Below are 15,992 nucleotides of genomic sequence, written 5' to 3' on the forward strand. Positions count from 1 at the left end.
CTATTCCACTTTGAAATAGTCCATTTTAAATCAGCCTTGGCCCACAGGACACGACGGCGCTTCTGGACCATGTTCACATATGGCTTCCTTTTTGCATGATAGAGCTTTAGTTGGCATCTGCTGATGGCACGGCGGATTGTGTTTACCGACAGTGGTTTCTGAAAGTATTCCTGGGCCCATTTAGTAATGTCATTGACACAATCATGCCGATGAGTGATGCAGTGTCGTCTGAGAGCCCGAAGACCACGGGCATCCAATAAAGGTCTCCGGCCTTGTCCCTTACGCACAGAGATTTCTCCAGTTTCTCTGAATCTTTTGATGATGTTATGCACTGTAGATGATGAGATTTGCAAAGCCTTTGCAATTTGACGTTGAGGAACATTGTTTTTAAAGTTTTCCACAATTTTTTTACGCAGTCTTTCACAGATTGGAGAGCATCTGCCCATCTTTACTTCTGAGAGACTCTGCTTCTCTAAGACAAAGCTTTTATAGCTAATCATGTTACAGACCTGATATCAATTAACTTAATTAATCACTAGATGTTCTCCCAGCTGAATCTTTTCAAAACTGCTTGCTTTTTTAGCCATTTGTTGCCCCCGTGCCAACTTTTTTGAGACCTGTAGCAGGCATTACATTTTAAATGAGCTAATTAAGTGGATAAAAGTGTAAAATTTCTCAGTTTAAACATTTGCTATGTTATCTATGTTCTATTGTGAATAAAATATTGGCTCATGTGATTTGAAATTCCTTTAGTTTTCATTTTATTAAAATTTAAAAAACGTCCCAACTTTTCCGGAATTCGGGTTGTACTAAGACACTGTCCGTCTTTTCAAATCTTCAATAGCGTGTCATTATATTTATCGAGATGGCTTGTGTGGTTTATGTTTCGTGCTAAAGAAATTTGACGTTAATGTAGCAAATGTCTGGTGAATGGTAGTAAAAGATTAATGCTGTATTATGTTTAAAAGTACCACCAAAAACAAAACCCTACCCTAAATTTAACCGGCAATGTTAACCAAAAGCAAATGTAACATAATAATGCATTTGTTAAAGCAGCCAAATTATTTTAGTTTACTTCTACAAGTCCTTGAGCGGTTTTATTGAGTGCCTTGACTCTTTCACTGGATTCATACCCAAGTGCATCACAAGTGCAGCGCTGTACCATGTGAGCTACCGAGCAAGTTTACAATGTCAGGAAAAAAACACAGGCCTACATATGGAGCCAGACATGTGGTACAAATGTCAAAATGTATTAGTTTTTAAATCATGCACAATGGCAAATGCGTTATGAGGTCATAATGTATTATTGTGCGAGAAACCACAAGAAAATAAGCTTTTACTATAGAGACGCACTGAAATAAAAATTCTGGGTGTTAAAAAAACTAAAATTCTGGATGCACTTGGCCGAAAACCAAAACCGTTTCATTATATAATATAAAATAATTTTGTATAATTTCTTTTAACTCAATAATTTTAATGATACTGAATTTAAAAAATGCAAACCGATAAAGTAACCACACTTTTATTGAAAGTAAAACAATAAAATTGGACAGAAGATATATTATTATTTATATATATTATTATTTTTTATAAAGTTCAAAGTAAAAGGGTCAGATTTAATTTACATTTAATAAAAAAAAAGAATATTGCAATTTTCCAAATAATGTATAACCCTACAAAGCTATTATTTTCAGAGCATGTGAGCAGAGCATAGCGTCACGAGAGGGTAGCGTCGTTTTACTAGTGTTGTACCAGTACCATGTTACAGCACAATAGCACTATTGCAAACAGGAACAAGTATAGGCCTACTACTTAGAAATTTTCTGTCAGCACATTATTTGAAGAGTTTGAAGTTCAGTGTTTAAAAAAACCCATAGCAATCTGCAATCTATATGGCTCTATAAATGAAGCATACAGACTTTATTAGAGCCACAGAAAGACAAATGTTTCACTGATAAATCCACAATATACAATTTTACAGCCTAGGGTAAAGTCATTATGTACATTAACTATGATTTGGGACAAATATAATTAGGGATGCACAATATTGGACTTTTGCAGATATCCGATATTTTTCAACTCATTTTGGCCGATAGCCGATGCCGATACTGATAGTATATATTTATTTTTGTTTGGAAAACCACCAAGTTTCTCCTGTGCAGAACTGTTTATATTCACATAACTGACTGAACTTAGAAGAATATTCATGAAGACAGCCATACAGACATACTTTGTGTATTTACTTAAGATGTGAAAGATGTGTTTAATCCACATCTGAAGTGTCCCGCTCTGTGCAGCGCACAGTGTCACGTGTCAAAACAAACAGCATGCGGTGTCAGTGATTTCACTCTCATACTTCATAATGATTCACAACCGCTCCAGCAGCGGACAAAACCAAGAAAAATTATATATGGATTTTTAACGATAGCCAGTAGTTCCTGCAATCAACTAACTAGCTGATTAATCGTCAAAACAGATCAATCGGTCCACTTCTAATGTATAAATACGTTTTTGTTTTGCAAAAATGTAGATAGTAGAGACATGTTTTTCCAATGAGCATGGACAGAGAAGCGTTTAAACTACACATGCAATGTGGTCAAACTGATTTAAGACCATCTCAGAACACAAAATCACAAGACCTAATTTATACCTGTATTCATCGCTGACCACTTCATTCAATTTGATTGGCATTCAAAACATAAAATTAAAAAAATTAATGCCATGTGTTAACAGGGCCTAAGTCTTGTCACGAGGTCTTTAATTTTTAAGACAATATGAAAATGTTTACATAAATGTAGTTTTAAATATTGTGGTCAAAATTATCATTATATTTATTAATAGCTTTATACTGATGATTTGGGGTTTACATTGTGTGTTTCAAGACTACGTCATGGGTCTATACTGGCTGACTGTCAGTGTGCTAAAAATAAAGGGCTGTGTGGGTGAACTTCAGCAAATGGAAAAAGGAGCTTGTACAATACAACATTTGAAAGATTATAAGGATTATGGCTCTAAACACAATCTCTGCCACAAAGCCGCAATCAAAGCACCAATTTTGTTCACCTTGTCTAACAACAAACCTTATGAACAGTTGATTTTAAATTGTGTAGTTTTGCATACAAGGGTTATATAATATTTATATTATATTATATTTATGCATTTAGCAGACACTTTTATCCAAATCGACTTACAGTGCATACAGGCAAACATTTTCTACCTAACATGTATTCCCTGGGAATCGAACCCACAACCTTGCACTGCTTATGCAATCTCTACCACTGAGCCACAGGAACACTTAGTTAGTCTGTACATTTAAATCACGCAGTCTGTAAAGAATTAGCACTGTGCAAAAGTGTTTTCATTTGCTAAAATGACTGTCTTATTGGTTTAAGCACTGTTGCTAGATTTCTTATAATGTTATTGAATAATGACAGCATGACTGCAACTACCGCACTGAAAATAAACAATGATGATTATGTCACGCTTTATCTGTAAATGATAATATTTTTTTGACAACACCCCACAAGGTGCAGGAACCGGGTTTTAAAAAAAAACAGCTTCTGACTTTCAAGTCTGGTGCTGGGAAATTGTGTCATAGAGGCAAGCTGAAACACAGTCAAGACAACTATCAATAGCCCTCCTTCCACATTTAGCTCATCTGCATGGAACGATGTGAAGATGCAGCAGGGGTGAGAAACGAAAGACGGCACACACACTCACACACTACACAGAGGACCAGAGAAGAAATGCTAAGGCACAGTAAAATAGAAAGACAGTCTGACTGTGACTAGGTATGTAAACATACCCAGGCCTAGATCTGACAATAAAAATTCAAAGCATTATTTACAAAATATAAAAATGTAATGTCCATTTTTAATTATGTTCATGTGGATAGGCCCCAATATACGTCAAACAAAGTTCATTTTCGTTCTTTGTTTCAGGACAAAAAGAAGTTTGTAAAGGCTGAGCGACGGTATACTGTTAATGAACTTTCCAACCCCCCTGCGCTGCTGAAGGCGGGGTGTAGATTAAAGTAAACATGTCATGGTGCTCACACCAAGTCAAGAATCATGTCTGCAATACAAAACAACCATTCCATAATCAGTCCTTTATGGGAAGTGTGAATGGCTCATAGTCTGAGAACTTTAGCATGATGTGGTCAGTTTGTTGCTTTATTTTATTATTGTTCATTTATTTTATTAAACTGGATAAATTGTTACACCTTTTTATATTTTATGTGGTGTCATGATTTACTTTTATAAAAACAAAGGTTTATTATTGTATATTTGTTTGGCATTTATTTTACTGTGTACCCTTTAAATTCGCGAACAACTACAACAACAGCAGCAGCAGCAGTATGGCGTTACATTTATCTGAAACTCATGTATTTGGTACTTGCCACCTTATTTCTTTATTCTTTCTTTCATTCTGTTCATGGCTTTGGAAAACTTGTTTCGGATGTTTCTCTTCGTCGATTTTTGCATAGCTCCTGGTCGTCGACACTAAGCTTCATTCCAATTTTTTTTGTAGGAATTAAATACTTTCTCTGAATCTTTAAAGTCTGTCCGCGAGCGATCGTACAGGTGTGGATATATCTGTGCAGCTCAGCTATTCGACACTCCAGTGTATTCTGGAGATGTTGCTCTACTGTAAGACCTCCACAGAATGAGGAACGAACTAAGAAAAAAACAATCAAGCGTCAAAGAAGGTGGAGTTTCAAAACACACCCACCGATTGCGTAATCACCACGGACCAATAGAAACTCAAAGGTGTTTAGGAGCCAAAGCGAACTCCCCCAGAAAGTTGTTTTCGAACTGCGAAAAAACTCAAAACAAACTTTGTTTCATCCTGATTTTGTTCTAAGTTACGTCATTTCAGTTCGTTCTTCAAATGCATTTGAAGTATACCGGGGCCTTATATTGTGCCTATTTAAAACGTAAGAACTAAAAGTGTCTGCAGTTTATATTTAAAATTAAATATTTAATCATAACTGTCATACCAAAACTGTCAAAATGAATGAAGAATCAGACAGAATTAAGACCAAATTTCTGATTTCTTAATGCACTGCATCAGTTAAAAGAATCACATCTGAATCAAATCCCCATCAGGGTAAATATATTAACACCCCAGCAGCACCTGCCTGATGTTTCAAAGACTGCCGATCAAGCCTGAACCCTGAATACAAATATAATCACCAAACCAAAGCAGTGAGTAGACTCCATCTGGGTCAGCGCTATTAATCAGCAGACTTCATCACATTGCGCTGACTGCTTCCCTCACTACATCATCATCAGTACTTACTAATGAACCAGACCCTTTGCTTACTGAGAGACAAATGGCCCAATTGGCCTTGTAGAAAGTGGTCTTAAAATAATATTCAAAACATGTAGATGGTTCATGTGATCAAACATGATTATAAAGTGCTTGTAATTACAAAGTCATCTTTCTAAAAGACCTTCTAACCATGTAAATCATTCAGCACTGATAAGAGGGCTATGCTTGGGTTTACGTGTTGGCTTTCTGTAAGTCATCCCACCTGTTCTAAGGAAGCAGCCCTAAACACCTTTGTCCAAACAAGTCTACTGTGTTTTACATTATGGGTGGCACATACAGTTTGGGGAACTTTCACTCAAGATGACAGAAACAAATCATTTCAAATAATAAAGGTATGCTTATAAATAAACCCCATTTGTCTTTTTGACTGAATGAGGTGTATTTCTCGTCATGCTCTATTTCTATCCATAAGCAAAGTAATGTAACGCTTGGTATTTTAATGTGACATTGGTATCACAAGAGTATCTGTGACAAGAGCTCTTTTCAGTCTGCTAGTTGTGTTCGGTTTCACCTGATTTTTATTTTAAAATGTTCCTGCTGTAAATATTTGGAGAAGACAACAGATACTGTGTTCTTGTGGTCTACTCTCCTTAATTTAATGAACATGAATAATTCACTGGAATGAACTTGTTTTTCTCCTCAAATCATCTGTCGTTCCTCTTTCCCAGTTTGTTTTCACATACAGAGTTTAATGGAAACTTAAATAAAAAATTTGTAGAGGGCAATTATGATTGATGGCAACAATTTATGACAGAAGCACTTTGAATAATACATCAATGTTCCAGATAATAAACTTTGTTTCATTGACACATTCATGTATGTTACATAATAAAGACATGGACTCATATGAGCTTTTGGGGTTATTCACGGTCTGCCGAAAGTAATTTGTTAATACTCTGACATTTTAATTCTCTTTAAGATGTTCAATGGTTAAAGGGTGAAGAAAATAATGTCTCATTGTACAAACGCTATAGCTCAAATAGGGATGGGCGTATGACCAAAATCTTATATCACGATATGAGAAATTTTATATCTCGATAACAATATATATATTTTGATATAGTTATTTTTTCTTTTAATAAGGTTTTTATGATAATAAAATTTGATACCATAGGATTTTCATAATCCTTGTCAATATCAAAATAATACAAGAAAATATATATATATATTTTTTTTTTTTTAAACTCAAGCTCACTGGAGATACATAAACAGTCAATGGTGAAATAAGAGCAAGAAACTAATTACAAGCAAAGGCCAAAAAATACAATAAATAAGAAATACATTGTGTTAATGAATTAGTCTTCACTGTGTAAGTTATATCCATCTATCTATATATACATATATATATATATATATATATATATATATATATATATATATATATATATATATATATATATATATATATATAAATAAATATATAGCTCTGTTGTTTGTGTTTCAACGGCCTAAAATCAGTTGTTTTAAACTGCATGCAAACATTCAGTTTTTGTGACCATGCACACAGCAACGTGACGTGAGCGCGTACATGCTGTTATTCACTTGTCTGCCTACATGCCCGTGTAATGCATGTAAGACTGCAGTCATTCAAATAATGAAAACGTACGGCTGTCAACAATGTATTTTGCGGCACCACGAAATAATCGATAGAGCACAATATGAATCGATAGACTTTTAATTTCGTCCATCCCATATATATCATCATACTGCCCACCCAGCCCTAAGCTCAAACTAATTAGTATCGTATCTTATTGGTAACATTTTAAGTACAGTTTCTCTCATAACTCGTGCAAGGCATCATGGGGAGTATGAAAGAGGTGGACACCTGACCCGGTTTTAGTGAAACCACTAAAAAGTGTAAACCATACATCAAAATGGTTTAGAGTTCCTTTAGATCAAACACGATCAGTGTCATGGGTTCGATTCCCTGGGAATGAATGAACTGATAAAACTATACATTTAATGCAATGTATGTCGCTTTGGATAAAAGCATCTGCAAAAAGCATAGAGGATGTCAGGTGTTTTTCCATAAGCCTTTGATGACCGTATCACTTACTCACCACATCTGCTTGCAGTGACTTCATTCTGAAGCCCAACACAAAGGTTTAAGATTTACCTGTTACACAACACTGACTACTGACTCATTAAAGTGCTCATGATCAGTCAACATATGCATGCATTTCCTGTTCCAAACCAATGTTGATGTTGGATTAGTGCTTATTTGTTGATAGTTTTGCTCACTGTCAGGGTGGTTTGTTTACACACAGGTCAGGTGTCACTATCAGAAAATCCTTCCAGGATAGTAACATGGTATTCGGACATATCCCATGGTAGTATTCTGTTACTCTGTTATTTTGTAAGTACCATGTAAATATGGTATCACCACCACTGTACGGTTTAGGCTAGATGGCATACAGAAAAAACTACTCAACAAAGCCTATTTTTTCTCACAATGTAAAACAATAATGACTATTTTTTGCAATTATTTAAAAGGGTAGGTTTAGGGTTGAGGTAGGTGTAGACGCTAACAAAACAATTTCAGTTTATTGTTCGCTTCCGGTTTTTGCTGTAACCCTTTTAGCCACAACCCCACTAACGTTTTACCATAGCAGCCGCATACCACTATTATAAAGGAAACCATGAGTGAAATATGAGCAGACACACATTATAATGTGACTGGCAGTGTTTGACAACTCACCTGCGTGTGTATTTGAGACAGGAGCAGCTTGTGTGAGACTGGCAAATCCTAATAAACACACACCTCCATGAAGAGCCTCCATCCTCAGCACTGCGGCTAATCCACTACCTCAGCTACCTCGAAACAGCTATTACATCTGAATAAATAACGCAGATGACGCCTGAGCTGGCTCATCTATGTCTATGTACATCTATATCGTTATGTCCGCCGTGTCAAAGACGCATGTTGTGTGATATTAGTCATGTGTCGCGTTGTGAGCGTTAGCTAACGCGACAGTGCTGTGGTGTTCATGAAGCTAAGCTAATGCTAACCGCTACCGGCGTCTTACTCACGAATATGTCTCATCGTTTAAAAACCACTCGTTCGTTTACTAGCTCTCTAAGACGATTAAATGTGAGGACAAGTGTTTTCCACGCGGTGCTGACAGAAACGGACAGCGTTCATATGAGCGGCCGTGTTATAAAGAGAAAGGGTTTCGATCAGGACGAGCAACGCTGAACCTGCATCATGAGGAAACCGTGGAGCTGACATAACATCCTGCTGATGCTCAACCACTGGACTTGTGTTAGAGCACAGGAGTATAATTATAATGGGAGAATAATTATAATAACATGTGTAAATCTATAGATAGATAGATAGATAGATAGATACTGATATATACTGTGTAACTATATATATATATATATATATATATATATATATATATATATATATATATATATATATATATATATATATATATATATATATATACTGTGTAACTATAGAAGTGATGTGTTCACCCAAAAGGGATAGTTCACCCAAAAATCAAAATTATGTCATTAATAACTCACCCTCATGTCGTTCCAAACCCGTGAGATCTCCGTTCATCTTCAGGACACAGTTTAAAATATTTTAGATTTAGTCCGAGAGCTCTCAGTCCCTCCATTGAAGCTGTGTGTACGGTATACTGTCGACGTCCAGAAAGGTAAGAAAAACATCAAAGTAGTCCATGTGATATCAGAGGGTCAGTTAGAATATGTTGAAGCATCGAAAATACATTTTGGTCCAAAAATAGCAAAAACTATGACTTTATTCAGCATTGTCTTCTCTTCCGTGTCTGTTGTGAGAGAGTTCAAAACAAAGTAGTTTGTGATATCCAGTTCGCGAACGAATCATTCGATGTAACCGGATCTTTTTGAACCAGTTCACCAAATCGAACTGAATCGTTTTAAACGGTTCATGTCTCCAATACGCATTAATCCACAAATGACTTACGAGAGAACTGAAGATGAACACCGAGCCGAGCCAGATAATGACTCGTTCACGAGTCAAGAACCGGTTGCATCGGTTTCCGGATCACCAGTACTTCTTCCAGACAGTTCGATTCAATAAACCGGTTGAAGAAAACGGTTCACCAGTTCTTTTACGCTCGACGTAATGGCTTCATTGGCGATGATTGCCCTTGATTCAAGCCTTCGGTTTACCCGCGCTCATAACATTAGCACATAATCAGTTCAGAATCAATCACCAAAAGAATCAGTTAGGTTCAGACGCTCTGTGTGTCGGTCTGCTTCACGCTGAATCACACATGCGCAGTATTATCAGCTCCTCGGTTCACGAATCGGAGGCGTCTGACAGAAACGGTTCTTGACTCGTGAACAAGTCATTATCTGGCTCGGCTCGGTGTTCATCTTCAATTCTCTCTTCACAGCAGTTCAGTCAGTGTACTGTTTGAGTAAATGAATTACTCCGGGATATTGGTTTGTTTTAACTCAGAGGGAGTGTCAGCCACATTGAAAAAAGTTAACCGTTTAAGTCATTTGTGGATTAATGCGTATTGGAGACGCGAACCGTTTTAAATGATTCAGTTCGATTTGGTGAACTGGTTCAAAAAGATCTGGTTACATCGAGTGATTCGTTCGCGAACTGGATATCACAAACTACTTTGTTTTGAACTCTTTCACAACAGACACGGAAGAGAAGACAATGCTGAATAAAGTCATAGTTTTTGTTATTTTTGGACCAAAATGTATTTCCGATGCTTCAACATATTCTAACTGAGCCTCTGATGTCACATGGACTACTTTGATGATGTTTTTCTTACCCTTCTGGACATGGACAGTAGACCGTACACACAGCTTCAATGGAGGGACTGAGAGCTCTCGGACTAAATCTAAAATATCTTAAACTGTGTTCAGAAGATAAACGGAGGTCTTACGGGTTTGGAACGACATGAGGGTGAGTTATTAATGACATAATTATGCAAATTGGGTGAACTAACCCTTTAATATACAGACACACACACACACATACACATACTGAGGGTATATATACTGTGTGTGTGTGTGTGTGTTTTACTGTTTTTTTTATATTTATATGGGAGAATAATTATAATTACACACACACACACACACACACACAGACTATATATATATATACTGTTCATGTTTTCTATACTGGTGGTGGGGAATTAAACCTGAATACACACCAACTAATTGAGGACCCATTTGGTACAGAAGCTTATAAATACGGTGCCCATAAGGTGACTTGTTCAGTTTACTTAATTTTATTGTGGCCACGAAATAATAACTCGTGGGAACGTGATAATATGTCGTGGCCATGAGATATTAATTTGTGGGAACGTCATATTAACTCGTGGCCACGAGATCATTTTGTTGAGGGAACAACATCTATTTCTCGTGGTCACGACTTCTTATGTTGAGGGAACGACATGTTTTTCTCGTGGCCACGAGTTTAATGCGTAAACAAACCTGCGTGACCATAGCAACCCAGGATTATCAGAGATGGATTCATTAATATTTTATTTTGAATTAAGTAATTTTTATGTTAACCATATGCTTTGGCTACCGGGCTGTATTACATGCGATCGTCAGCATTCAAATTAAGTTTATAATAAATAAATATGACATAAAGTGCATAATAAAATATAAAAACGTTTTTTATCCATCCTACAGTCTTGTAAGTCCATTAACTGATAGTATTTCCCACGTAATATGTGTACATTATTATTATTAGCCTATTATTATTGGTTATTTTTTTTTATTTCATTAATATTCTTTTTTTTTGCTTCAATTTCGATCTCTTTACTTAACATTATGAATACGTTTTGTAAATAATAGCATACTGTAAATGCTCTACATTAACATAAAATGTCATAAATGCATAAAATGTAAATTCATAAAAAGATTATTGTATATAAATTGTATAAATAATATAATAATTACTTAATTCAAAATAAAATATTAATGAATCCATCTCTGATAATCCTGGGTTGCTATGGTCACGCAGGTTTGTTTACGCATTAAACTCGTGGCCACGAGAAAAACATGTCGTTCCCTCAACAAAATGATCTCGTGGCCACGAGTTAATATGACGTTCCCACAAATTAATATCTCATGGCCACGACAAATTATCACGTTCCCATGAGTTATTATTTTGTGGCCACAACAAAACTAAGTAAACCGAACAAGTCACTTTACGGGCACCGTATATAAATCATACAACATGAGTTTTTTTGAGATTGTAAAAATGCAGAAAGTTTCCTGTGAGGGTTAGGGTTAGGTGTAGGGTTGGTGTAAAGGGTGATAGAAAATACAGTTTTTACAGTATAAAAACTGTTACGCCTACGAGTCTGTACAAGGATAGTGAACCAGACGTGTCTCTTTGTGTGCGTGTTTGTATTAATTTGTTTTGTATTTGTATGTTTTTTTTTTATAATAATGATGCAGACGTATGAAGATAATGAGAACCTCTGAAATCCTTCTGAAATGTTTTGATTGTTTTGTTTAAGGTAATGGAATCAGTTGTGTTTTATTAACAGTTGTATAAGGCATTTGGGGTAAAAAGCCTTGTTTTTCAAAATAAAGGCCACCTTTTTTGTTTTCATTTGTGGATTGAAGAACGTTGCCAGTAAAAAAGTATTAAAGCTTTTTTGTTTTGTTTTTGTTTGTTTGTTTTTGTTGTTGTTGTTGTTGTCTCTTATGCTCACCAAGGCTGCTTTTATTTGACCAGAAATACAATAAAAAGCAGTAATATTGCAAAATATTTTTACAATTTAAAAGAAATGTTTTCTATTTTAATATATTTTCAAGTGTAATTTAAGTGCAATTTTCAGCATCTTTACTCCAGTCTTCAGTGTCACGATCCTTCAGAAATCATTCTGATATGATGATTTGCTGCTAAATTATTATTTGTATTGAATTATTAATAACGTTTCTTACTATCAATATTGAACTTTTGCTTAAACTTGCTGCTTAATATTTTTGTGGAAATCATAATTTTACAGTATTCTTATATGAATGATGAATGGAAAATTCATATAACAGCATTTATTAAAAGAAAACAATTTAATTGTAACCTTATAAATGTCTTTACTGTGAACTTTTGACCTATTCAATGCATCCTCACTAAATGGAAGTATTAATTTCCTTATTTTGTTGTTGTTGTTGTATTGAAAAGTTTACTGATCCCCAACTTGTGAATGATGTTTCCACAAAAAGATGAAGCAACTTACAGCATCATGGCTTCATTTAATAACAGCAGAAGAAGGAGCTGTTACAGAACACCTGAGATGAATGAAATAGAAATGAAAATGGCGTGAAAAAAGCTTTTTGCCCACTCACTATTGCTCCTATATGGACACTATACTGTATCACGTGAGTAACCCACTCCCCAAAGCCTTTTTCCAGCTCACCACCTTATGCAGTGTGCTCACCATATTTAATTAATGTTTCACCAAAAGAAACGTATTTCTCTTTTTTTTCAACAAAAATGGGTTTGTTCCTCCAGTTTTATGTATAAGGTTCTTATCTGTGCCCTTTACACAAAGAAAAAAATAAAGATCTTGTGTTGCTAAAGCTATGAAAAAACACTGTAAACACTTCATCTAGCTACAACTTTTAACTGCTTTTAGTATAAGCAGACCGTTCCAACCAGCTTTAATTTCTTACGGCTCATCAGGTTAAATCTTTGAGTAGAAATGACCGAAATTATTATAAAAAGTTAAATAGGTGGGAAAATACTTAAAACATAATGGTGTAATTGTTAGCTCATGTTAGTTAAAGCATTAACTAATTTTACTATTTTATTTTCAACTTTTATTTTAGCTTATTTGTTTTATGAATATATTAGTAAGGTTACCTCATCTCAACACCTTTAACGTTGTTGTGCTGATTCTATATTTTGTTTCTATATATGATTGTGATTTTTCAATTTGCAAATTAGTTTTGCATTTAAGCACAGAACAAGTTCAAGCCATTTACCTTGCCAGAATATTTTGCAATCTCAGTAGTGAGCAGAGCCAATGAAAGAAAAAAACATCCTTTCAGACCATTAGCTATCAGAATTGATCTGCTTGGATTAACTAATGAGGAGGGAGGTGTTTTGAGGCCTCTTGTGGGTTTAAGGGCATGGGTTTTACGCTCTCTCTGCTCTTTAGGTCCCAGAACTGCAGGAGAGGGTCTCTGTGTCTTCATTGTTGCTGAGGATACATCTGAGGAGGAGCACACATCACTTCCACAACGGTCAGTGTCTGCTTCTTGACATACACCACTGCTGTCAAGTTACTGTTGGTGGAGTCAGGTGTTTAAATTAGGATTTTTAACAACTTTTTTTTTTTTCATTGCAATGCATTTGCATCCATGCATATTCCCAAGGTCATGCCTAATATAAGGCTAGCATCATTTTTGTAAATGCTTATTCTACTTTATTGGTACATTCAAATTTGACAGAAAAGCTATAGAAAAAGGCCTACTTTTAAGATCTATTCATTTGAGTTGTATATGCATATTTCATCCAATTTTAACATAAAACAATCAACTTAACTTGATGCATATCTGTCACTCATTCATTAAACATCTTAGAAACAGATCAGAAAAAATCATGGCGTAGTTTGTCATTAACTTTTGGCATCTACTGATTTCATTTAAATAATCCTTATTTTATAATGTATTTATTCAAGCATACTGTAAATCAACATAAATCTGTACACCGTGAAAACAGTTAGGAAGTTTAAACATTGAGAATATCTCCAGCGATGGCTAGCTGTGTAACAAGCAATATTAGTTCAGTTATATGAGATTGAAAAAAAATTGCATTTATAGATCATATGTATATAAACCTGGTTATTTCATGCATGTATGACTGACAAATATGCATCACATTATGTTTATTCGTTGGTTTATGTTAAAACTGTGCTCAGTCCAAATGGATGGACATTTTGTACAAAATTCAAATACATAAACACCCTAAATATTTTCATTTTGTTGAGCATATTTTTGTCATTCAGACGTTCTTTGAACAAGTGGGGCTGATAGGTAAAGCTACTTCAGAAGGGGAGAAGGTGTTCAAGGCCCTGGACCAGGACAGGAGTGGATTTATTAAAAAAGAGGAGCTGAAGTAAAGTGCTCTTTCAACCTCAATCAGAACTTGTTTATTTGTGAATTGGATTATTAGTATGCACTATGTAATATAATTGTTGCATGCTTGTTCCAGATGCTTCCTCCAGAACTTCTGCTCAAAGGCCAGAGAGCTCACGGAGGCCGAGACCAACTCTCTCTTGGGAGCTGGGGACAGTGATGGAGACTGCAAAATTGGGATGGGAGGTAAAGCCAAATCAGCGCTTAGGCCTTTCAGAATAGGCCCCTGGGAGCCGTACTCCTATTGAAACCAGGGCTCCTCCTTCAGTGTCTGGCTGTTCTTTCAGTCTGAGGGACTTATCAGCTGGACAAATGAGAATAAGACCTATTCTACTTAATTTATAACGTACAGACGAACTGATTATCCTAAAAGACTGGGAAGTCCAGCAGGGTCTTTTCTGCCTCTGTCAGTGAAGAAAAGAACTTATATCTGCATGTGTGAAGTATCCCCACTTTCAATGTACAAAAACAAATCTAAAAATATTTATATTATAGTAGATTACATTATATCTAACATTTGGAGTATTTGGAAACACAACCTAAAGAGTTCTGCTTACATTTCTATTATTAGTTCATACAAAATATCAATTAAAAAAATATAAATTAAAAAAATTATAATTTTAAGAAATATAATACATTTTTATGCATGAATTGAACAATATTGACTGGCAAGATTGACAAACATAGTTTGGTCTGTGAAAAACAAAACAAACCAAAACAAAAAGTTTGCATTAATTTAGAGTACTTTCAAATTTACAGTGTGTACAGATTTTTCTAAAAAGATTTTAAAATATATCTGAACAGTATCAAATGTTAAGGAGAGCATTGGATGGCATTTCACTTGTTTTTCTTCTTGTTGTTTCCTTCTTCTTTTCTCAGAATTCTGCGCCTTGCTGAGATGAAAATGTGATGAATATCATCACTGACTTGAACTTCATTTCATGATTCTCTCTTATTTACATGCATTACCTGTGAGTTGCTTATTAAAATATGTATAGCAAGTCTTATACGTTACGCTGCTGGAAGGAACACGGAGCCGAGGATAAACGAAATAAGGCTTTATTAAATCCAACACAGGGGATATCCAACATGGAACACATAGGAAGACACACGTAAGCGGTTTGTAGACCCGACAAAACTGAACTGAAAGGACAAGGCTTAAATGCATGGGATAATTGGGGAAACACAGGTGGATGGAATGACATTTAACCGGGACATGGAACACATGGGGAATAAGATAGACACACCTGGGAACTTATCAAACCAAACACGGGAGACAGAAACTGGGTCACAGGGGCATGAACACACTAAATGAGTCCAGGGGTGTAACATTACTCCCCCCTCCCGGTAGGTGCGTCCTCGCACCATAGAAACAACAGAGGGAGGCGTGGGTGGGAACTTGGGAGGAGGTTCCCATGGAGGACAGACTCCCAGGAGGGGGCCAGCAGACAGGGACCACGGAGGAAGGAGCCAGGGAGGAGACGGGAGCAGGAGGAGCCAGATGGTCCACCAGAGACCAGCCAGGATGGAGATCCATGGTG

General features: G+C 35.8%; 2 protein-coding genes and 1 long non-coding RNA gene across 4 annotated transcripts in view; 2 read left to right on the forward strand and 1 right to left on the reverse strand.

The window, feature by feature from the left end:
• Positions 1-8,545, reverse strand: part of LOC132148851 (serine/threonine-protein kinase LMTK2-like) — a 31,623-nt gene extending 23,078 nt beyond the window's left edge. For both annotated transcript variants that reach the window (XM_059557594.1, XM_059557592.1), the window contains exon 1: positions 8,033-8,545. In XM_059557594.1, coding sequence (XP_059413577.1) covers positions 8,033-8,114 — 82 coding nt within the window. In that variant the 5' untranslated portion in view covers positions 8,115-8,545. The remainder of the gene's footprint in view (positions 1-8,032) is intronic.
• Positions 3,471-4,162, forward strand: LOC132148852 (uncharacterized). The gene is made up of 2 exons (XR_009434971.1): positions 3,471-3,791; positions 3,942-4,162. It is a non-coding gene; the product is annotated as an uncharacterized LOC132148852 (long non-coding RNA).
• Positions 8,546-14,069: 5,524 nt separating the features above from the next.
• On the forward strand, positions 14,070-15,353 carry LOC132148728 (parvalbumin beta-like). Its single transcript, XM_059557426.1, has 4 exons — positions 14,070-14,081; positions 14,322-14,431; positions 14,528-14,637; positions 15,331-15,353. Exons 1-4 carry the CDS (start codon positions 14,070-14,072, stop codon positions 15,351-15,353), a joined length of 255 nt encoding a protein of 84 aa, XP_059413409.1.
• Positions 15,354-15,992: the final 639 nt, after the last annotated feature.

The sequence above is a fragment of the Carassius carassius genome, chromosome 9 (assembly GCF_963082965.1).
Source record: "Carassius carassius chromosome 9, fCarCar2.1, whole genome shotgun sequence".
Taxonomy (NCBI): Eukaryota; Metazoa; Chordata; class Actinopteri; order Cypriniformes; family Cyprinidae; genus Carassius; species Carassius carassius.

Excerpts from the sequence above, each read along its gene's own strand:
- LOC132148728 (XM_059557426.1), top strand. Across the intron at positions 14,432-14,527 it reads ATTAAAAAAGAGGAGCTGAA|ATGCTTCCTCCAGAACTTCT; the intron begins GTAAAGTGCTCT and ends TGCTTGTTCCAG. Across the intron at positions 14,638-15,330 it reads CTGCAAAATTGGGATGGGAG|AATTCTGCGCCTTGCTGAGA; the intron begins GTAAAGCCAAAT and ends TTCTTTTCTCAG.